The 8993-nt window shown below is 37.4% G+C and overlaps 2 protein-coding genes across 2 annotated transcripts; both read right to left on the reverse strand.

Moving 5' to 3' along the window:
- Positions 1-3421: 3421 nt before the first annotated feature.
- Positions 3422-7223, reverse strand: LOTGIDRAFT_104147 (hypothetical protein; the record flags this gene model as incomplete). Its single annotated transcript, XM_009053538.1, has 6 exons — positions 3422-3748; positions 4089-4192; positions 4480-4787; positions 5114-5300; positions 6460-6570; positions 7055-7223. 6 exons carry the CDS (start codon positions 7221-7223, stop codon positions 3422-3424), a joined length of 1206 nt encoding a protein of 401 aa, XP_009051786.1.
- A 1341-nt stretch (positions 7224-8564) lies between these two features.
- Positions 8565-8993, reverse strand: LOTGIDRAFT_104274 (hypothetical protein; the record flags this gene model as incomplete). The annotated part of the gene is made up of 1 exon (XM_009053539.1): positions 8565-8993. A coding segment is annotated over one exon (429 nt), but the record flags the coding sequence as incomplete, so codon positions are not given.

Genomic DNA, 8993 nt, shown 5'->3' on the forward strand with positions numbered 1-8993 from the left:
CTGACGTTACGTTCTCTGACGTCATTATGCAGGTGTAGCGTAAAATGTGTTCTTGGACTTGAAACGTAGAAGACGGAGAATGGACCTAACGCGATTTCGCCAGTAAGAGTAGAATATGTTTTTTATTTTTTTCTTAATGCGCCACTGAGAAAACTTTGGTATTACGTAAATTTTACGTGGTATTTTGCTTATACTTATACTCAATATATATAAAAAGTTAAAGAAGCTATTGTATTTCTTAATTTTTATATTATCAAATTATAACAGATTAAAAACTATAAAACATAATACAAGTACAACAATATAGGTAGATAAACAAATTAATAACAAATTGTTAATAAGGTAAATAACATGTTGACATTAGGTCACGTGATTAATAATCATCCAAATAGATGACACCTTCTCACTTCGAACTCTCTCTTTAAACGGAGATGTCCTTCAGCAGAAATATCACAAAAGGCACCCTTTAGTTATGAACATTAATAGACAAAATAAAAGTCAGAATAGAGTGAGGATGATTCAAACTGTCATAACGTAACACAGGCATCAGATTCTGGTAAAAAAAAGTCATACCTCTTATAGTAACCTATCTAAATTCAGATACTATAAGAGGTATGTTCTTTTTTACCAGAATCTGGTGCCTGTGCAATATCACTGGTGGGAATTGTCGAGGTGCGGGATTGTCGAAAATTCAAGAAGCGAGTAGGCCTACACTAGGTATGATTCCGGACGCAATATAGACATTCTTCTTCTGTTTTTATTATATCGACAGTCCCACATCCCCGGCCACACGGGACACCGCACCTCTTCCATAACCCGTGAGCCCTAATCGCGTTTGAAAAGCCCCAATGTTGGCATTATACGGCCTAGTAAACAATAACATATTCCTTGTATAACAGTCCATATAACCAACTGACTCTTTCATGAACAATTACCATCAATTCTTGTAATGTCATCAACAGCTACAATACCAGAAAGACTTCCTCGTTTAGCCTGAAATCCTATCTGGAATGGCTGGTACACTGGAGGAATCTGAGCATGCGCTACAGTCCACGTGTTATTAACACTAGAAGACATTGTCCAAAAATAACAATTGGAATAAGTATTCCCATCATTCTTCGCCACAGTACACACAGACAATGTATGGGAATTCATAGGTGATATCTTGTATTTGAATGAAAGACATTTAGGAACTGTTGAGTTGAGAGTTGGTGATAGAAGTTTCACTAATGTACCAGGAAATCGATTTGTACCATTCACTTCTAAATAGTGGTCTGAAAGAACAGAAAATTAATATCTGTGAATTTATTTTATCTTTACATGTAGGTTCGTAAAAAGATCTATTTCCATCTGATGAATTGTGAACATATACCAAACACATTCTTGCTCTCTGTCTGCCTGTAAGTGATGAACATTGTCATATTTGAGAAAGTGGGAACCAATGAACACCAAAACACCTGATTGCATATTCAAGAATAGTGATTAGAAAGAAGGAAGAGCACAATGAACAAACATTCCTTGCAAGCTATACGTTCGGCAAACATTGTAAAGTGATTCATTTCAAGAGACCAAGAATCTTCAGATCTATTGTGGCGACAGGAAACTGCTATTGTGTCAAGCACACCGTGGCTCAACTACCACAGAGACTGGTTGCACCATGTCCAAGGGCCCCCACTCCTAAGGGATCCTTACCCCAGAATAAAAATGCAGGAGATTATACGTTTGGAAAAAATGTCAAAGGGAAATCCATGGGCACCTACTCATACAGTTGAGCCACTGAAAACACAATTTTGGACAAAAGTTTTAAATTATTATACAGATTGACACTGCTATTGCTTCAATACCATACTTTGGAATGTTACTGACCCTTTTGAGTAGAAGCTGATCTAGAGTTATCGTCCGAAAGAAGATGAACCTTGATCTGCCAATCATCAGAATCATCATCCGCTTGTAGATAATTACACAGAGTTCCACCATCAAAATTACACCTTAATTTGGTTACTCCTGAAATAAAAAGTATAATCTCAGTGACAGTTTTTGCAGACAACCAAAGGTAATTATTGAAGAACACGAATCATAAAAGCTGGTAACAGAAGAACATCATTCGGCTCAACCTTCGACAATGTTCGTTAGTTTCCGCGAGATGAACATTCAGCATTCTAGCCTTAAAGTTGATATGAGTGAGCAGAACGTCAACGCATCTTTAAAACTCTCATGAGATTTATACCCTATCCGTCAAAACTGGTTGGACCGCAAACTGACGTAGTAAACCCAATCTCCACCAAAAATTTAGCTATGTGATCAGAAACAGAAACGGATAAAACATTTGTTTTTACATTAGATAGCATTTTTTAATTCGTAATGTCATGTCTAAAGGAAAACAATGACTGAAAGTGTATGCATGCTGATTACAGATGGGATTTAATATGTTCTTCAATTGCAACTCGGCCAATTTTGAAGTTCCTTACCTACACAACTTGTATTGCTGATTTTAATTTCATCCAATGCCACACCACCGTCGTATTTCAAAACAGACTGAACTTTGAATAAAATACCACGGATATCGGTCGTAAGATCAACCTCAGCATGTATCCACCCCATTGAAATTTTGCTGAACTTAACCAGAGACACGGTGGTATTCTCTGAATTTATACCATAAACAGTTAATATAGGGTCAATATCACCATGAAAGTTGAACCAAAACGTCAAACAATGTTCTCCAGTTAAATCCAATGCCGGAGATAACAATGTTGCTGAGTTGCCTTTTTCTTCGTATGGTATATATGCATACATAAATGATCCTGAAATATAAAATACACTGCTCGAAATGGACATTTTCGACTATTTTGGAAGCTGTCTTATTCTTCAGACTGACTAAAGTTCAATACATGTATATTTATACGTATCCGAATTGTATTGCCACATGTTACGGGCATCATGCAAACAGATTTAATAAGGAAAACTTTATTTTTAACAGCCTTAAAATATACTGCACGTTACTGGTGCATGGTCATCGATTCATAATAACAGAACCATATTAACACATCTTAAACAGCACATTGCTAGCTATGGCCATGATAACTGTATACCTTGTTGAGACTTGAGAGTCACGTCTTGTAAATATTTAGAAGGTCCATTTAGTTTACCAGATCGTCTGGTCCACATCAATGTTGAATTTGACTGGTCCATATATCCACAGATATCAGGCGTTTCAAAATTACAACCAATACTTTTATCTGAAACAAATAAACACCATTTTTTGAGAACCAGGATTCAGATTCAAACAAAACGGGTCAGTCTCAGTTCTCGGGGATGCCATCCCTCTAGCCCGAGTTTGGCGTTTCTATGTCCCCTCCCCGCAGAAAAAGGGCTAGCCCAGCCTTTTCTCTCCTCACCTCCCACTTCCAAATTATTTATCATTTTACATAGTGGAAGTATAGCCTGTGCCCCCTCCCCCTGAAAAATTTTGTGGCCCATGCTCGGCCCCCTCACCTAAGTTTCCCAGATACGTCACTGTCCAGCCCCCTCCGCAGAATCGCCACTGTGTCCTACGCGTCCATTGTTCTATACTTGAATTCTTACCTGTTCTCTGTGTTAGCTGTTGTACCCATTGTCTATAATAATCCACCCTGGTATACACACCAGGTTTATTGACCCCACCACAACCTTCACCCCAGCTGGTGATACCCACAATTACCCAATCATTCTCACTACCCACTTTACACATCAATGGTCCACCGCTATCACCCTGGGAAGTGAAAAAAAAATCAAATAACAACGTTTATACTTACAACTCTACGAACACTAATTATAACATCAATAATTCACAGCCGTGTAATTCGACAAGGACCAAAACGGCATAATTATGTCATTTCAAACCTTCTATTTACAGCTCTTGGTTCAAAGGCAACTGCACAGTACTGAATAATGGTTTCTGGTGTGATCATGAACACATCCTTTTAAGCATGCTTATTCGCTAGATATCCATCGCAATGTTAGCTTAAACGATTTATAGCATATGAAGACGAGGACTCAGCTCACTTTAAATTTAGTAGAAAAAAAACAAAGTTATAATATGGACAACTAACCTTACAAGCGTCAATATGACCGTACTTGTACCCAGCACAAACCATAGAGTCTTTTGTCTTATTTGGATAAGCCATTTCACATTTACTTTTAGGCCATACTTTTACTTTAGCATGATGGAGATTATCGGTTGTTTCCTGAAGAGATGCTTCTGAAATATATTTATAGTGTTTATCCAATCTTGGTTTATAAGAAACGATGACTCGACTCAATCATTAGATCACAGAATACTGTAAACTAAAGATTGTAACTTTGAACAGGCAGACTAGAAGCAGACGGAATTGTTCCACCAAAAGGCTTGTTTTGAGTCACTTCCAACTCCATGTTATCGTACAGGATCTGACTCATAGTCATTGCAGGTTATTATTAGAAATAAAACCCTTCGAGATCGACACCCGACATCTTGGACCATGTATCTTTCTGTAGAAAACTCACCTTGATTATTTGTTGCACCCCAGCCAGCAATATAACATGGTAGAGATGGCGACCAGGTGTGGAGTCTTGCTGGTAGACAGAGTGGTCGGATTGTGTTGGAGAAGACCAGTGGTTGCCGAAGTCTCATCAACCCCAGATCCGCGGAATATATGAAGCTGTATTGAGGATGTAGAATCATTTCAGACACTTTGCGATATTGGACATCATTCGCTTTCAGATTTGTTGCTCCCGCAATGATACTGGTGGTTTGTGGGGAATGTTGGATACTAAAATAAGAAAATATTTGTTACGGCATACAAGATTGTTTTTTTTTTTATATGTATATAATGCTGCCGAAACGGAAAACCGGCGTTATCGTAAGCACTACATTTCTGTTATGGAGGATCACATTTAGTATAACTACATCAACTATTTCAAATGCGGATTTTATATTACAGTCGCAATGTTATATCGAGATACATACCAAATCTGCTCAGCAAACATTTTCCATACATTGTATGTAATCGGATATCAGAATATCCTGTATATAGTTGGACTGGCGATGTAAGTGTAACACATGCTTAAATACTTAAATACCAAAGAGCTTGCTTACTCATTTATGCAATGACCAGCAGTTAGAATCCACTGATCTGATATGATAGTGCCACCACAGCGATGTTTATCACCAGACATTACAGCTACCATCCACGGCCACTCCCCAATTGCTGACTGACTTCCACCAACAATAAAAGCTTGAGGAATAGTATCTGATACAATACCACAGACCTTCTCCTGACACTCTAGAGTTACTGTTTGACCAGAATGACACGACGAGCTGTAATAGGGAAAAAAGAAACGATGGATAAGATAGTTTTGGTAACGAAGAAAACGGTAGATAGCAAGACAAAGTAACGGGAGCAGTCATAATAACGATCATATGTGGCCATGATATAAGAAATGATGCTAAAATTGGATTTGACTTTCCAAATTAAGGAAGCTGTAAGCAGGTGCCGTTTCAATTTCAAGAATCGAAAATGTTTCAGCGTACTTACTTCAAAGAGAACTGTTTACTGAAACTAGCACCAGTATCAATGAGACTAGAGGAAGCGACAGCATAAGTTTTCTCTGTAGTAAATTCGGATCCAGAACTTATGTATCCACTGAAATAGACAAATTGTTTCAGTTGCCGATTTGGGGTCTTATTATATTAAAAACTCCGAGTTAAATGCTTCCGTTAACGTTCATGTTTCATCTCCATACATTGAAAATGAATCATATGTTACACATGAGTATTTAGTTTGAATTCTCCGGATGATAACCCTGTTGCAGATTATAAGCGAGTATATCAGAAACTTGAGAAAGCAATGTGTAACTCAAGATACCCCCCATGGTAATTGTCGTAGTAAAGATCGTCTGAAAAAGAACCTTGTTGAAGCCATAAAAGCTTTTATTAATAAGAGACTACTTACGGGCGTCCAAGTGAAGTGCAAGCTTTGTGTGCTGAATCATTGGACCACATGTCATAATAGCAAACTGGAAACCACTTAGAGGATTTCATGACCAACAACCTACCATCATTCGAGATGGATGCTGGAAAACGAAAAAGCTACGAACAACACAAATTTTAGATAGATAGATAGGACAGAGCCATGACATATACTATAATATTAACATTATTAGCTTTGTTGACATAGTCGGAGGGTATCATAATGTGCCACGGAAGGTTGCTTAGGAGGTATCACCCACCACAGTGATTATAGTAACCGGGCTCATATAAGATAAGCTTTTTGAATAAAAAATCAGGAGCTTAAATCTAGTAGATAAGGGTGAATATGCTGTACATTAATAACGAAAGTCGTTAGTTTCCTATCCTATCTAGTCTCCCTTCTTTAAAAATGGCACAGAATATCGCTGATGATCTGAGGAATAGGAATTTTTCAAGAAAAAGAAATTCCTTACTACATTCATCTTCGTCTTCAGCATCAGTGCATTGTGGGATACCATCACATCTCTGGTACTGTGGTAAACAAGAACCGTCATGACAAGGTATTTCACCCATTTTACAACTCTCTGCAACATAATAATTTGGTGAAGACGGTTATTGGAGGGACAATGCTCCAATGCACTACGAAAAAGTATTGTCAGTATATTATGGGGAACATAATTTGCTCAAAGTGTTTCTGGTCTGCTTACGTGCACGTGTTGCCTAAGTGCAGGTTTAAAAAATATTCATGTAAAAACCGTCACACACAATATATGAACGTAGTAAAGACCCGTTATCATATTACAACGTTTTCACAAATAATCATCTTATGTACACTCTGACAAGAAAGTGCATTAAACTCTATAGTGACTCCATATTCATCATTATATAGTCGACCTATTGTAAATGGATACTATGATCCTTGAAGATCAATGTCAAGAATCAACTGCTAAAGAATATGCTCGATTCTTTGAGAAATATGAATTTTTTCTTTCTTTTCGTTTGGTTAAGCTCTAGTAATATATGTCAAAAGAAAATGAACGTATGGAGAATAATGGGAGCGAAACGTACCGCAATTATTTTCATCTTTGTTATCAAAGCAATCTTGTTCACCATCGCAAAACCATTCTTTAGGTATACAATTACCGTTTGAACCACAGGGTAACCAATCGAATTCACAATCATTTGAAGCAACTAGAGAAAAAGAATGTACAATATCAACGTAGTGTGTATAGATCATTTTCAAGAGGGACCGTAGCTATGTTACTCAACAAGAAATTCAAGTCATCTAAATTTTTCATGGGGGGGTATTCAGACGACTATATTATATAAGGAAGTTATGCACGGGTGGGTATATTTAGAAACATATCAAGTCGTGTAGAAAATGATCTTTCACTTTTTTAAAACTAATATTACATCTTTTATACGTCAATGATAAACAAAATATAAGATGTAAAATATTTTAAAAATGTTGGTAGAAAAACGATATGTTGATTAATTTTCTTTTATGATTATATTTAATTTTATGCAGAAATAGTAGATAGGCGTTTTATCAGGTACAATTATGAGCATTTTAGAGAGGATTATTAGAGAAGCATATTCAATATATTTGCAATGTATACAACGCTTCATTTCGTTGATAACACGCAAACAAAACCTACGTATATAGCTAGCAGTGACAGCACCAGTTGCACCTCAATTTAACATATTTAAAAAAAAAAGATTTTTATACGTTTTTGCACCAAAAAATGTGTCAGAATGCACCAAATCAATTCAATTTTTCTAAATTTTCTTGGGAGAACTCTATCAGACGCTCCATGAGAGGTTTACGCCGGGACGCCTCCACAGTTGTACCTCAATTTTAATTTAGCAGTTGTCCACCACCCCCATTGAGTCAGACTACTCCCTATTTGTACCCCCAGTCCCAGGAGACTGGCCTAGTAACCAAAACATGTGCATACGGGCATACGAGATTCCCGTGCTTGGCTTGGCGTACTGGCAGTTTCTTGTGGTCATAATAGCTTTGGTTGATTGTGGTAAATCAGATACACCAGGTTCTTACCTTTCGATGAATTGATGAACGTTATGTCTATTTTGAATCCTTGTGTTTCAATAACTCTATCCGTTGTAAACTTGAGATAGAGAGTTCTCCCAGTGGATGTTATATTTGAAGGTTTGGTTTCTCCACAATACTTCCCAATAAGCAGGTCAGCTGTACTTGTTGCACCATCATACACAGATAAGCTGTCCCAATCACAGAGCTCATGGTATTCAACAATAAATGATACAAACGTAAGTAGGATTATCTAAAAAGATATTGAATTCATTACAGCAAATTGAAGACTTTTGCCTCAAATTATAACCATTTTGTGTTGATCAATGCAGCTCAATTTCTTCATTTCTTTATAGGGAATTATAGAACGACGACCAATGCGTAATTATCTGTTGCACTTGCTATCAGATGTTCTATGGCCAGCAAACACAATGACCATCAGCTTCTAGGTCTACCGTTGTCGGGGCATGCATCAATATAACAGTTACCTTATCTACTGGTGCTTCAATCGCCCACAGACAATCAATTTTACTTGGATAGGTTGCGTTTTCTAAATATCCCGGAGATACTATAGCATTTGGTGATGTGGTTAGTACCACTGGTATACCGGAGCATGCTGTAGCTAGGATGTCGATGTGTGGCTCTGGTGTAATTATGGTCTCTGATGTAATTGGGGTCTCTGGTGTAGTAAGGGTCTCTGGTGTAATTAGGGTCTCTGGTGTAATAATGGTCTCTGGTGTAATTAGGGTCTCTGGTGTAATAATGGTCTCTGGTGTAATTAGGGACTCTGGTGTAATAATGGTCTCTGGTGTAATAATGGTCTCTGTTGTAGTAAGGGTCTCTGGTGTAATAATGGTCTCTGGTGTAATAATGGTCTCTGGTGTAATTATGGTCTCTGGTGTAATAATGGTCTCTGGTGTAATTATGGTCTCTGCTGTAGTAAGGATCTCTGTTGTA

Source organism: Lottia gigantea (genome assembly GCF_000327385.1).
Source record: "Lottia gigantea unplaced genomic scaffold LOTGIsca_2, whole genome shotgun sequence".
Taxonomy (NCBI): domain Eukaryota; kingdom Metazoa; phylum Mollusca; class Gastropoda; family Lottiidae; genus Lottia; species Lottia gigantea.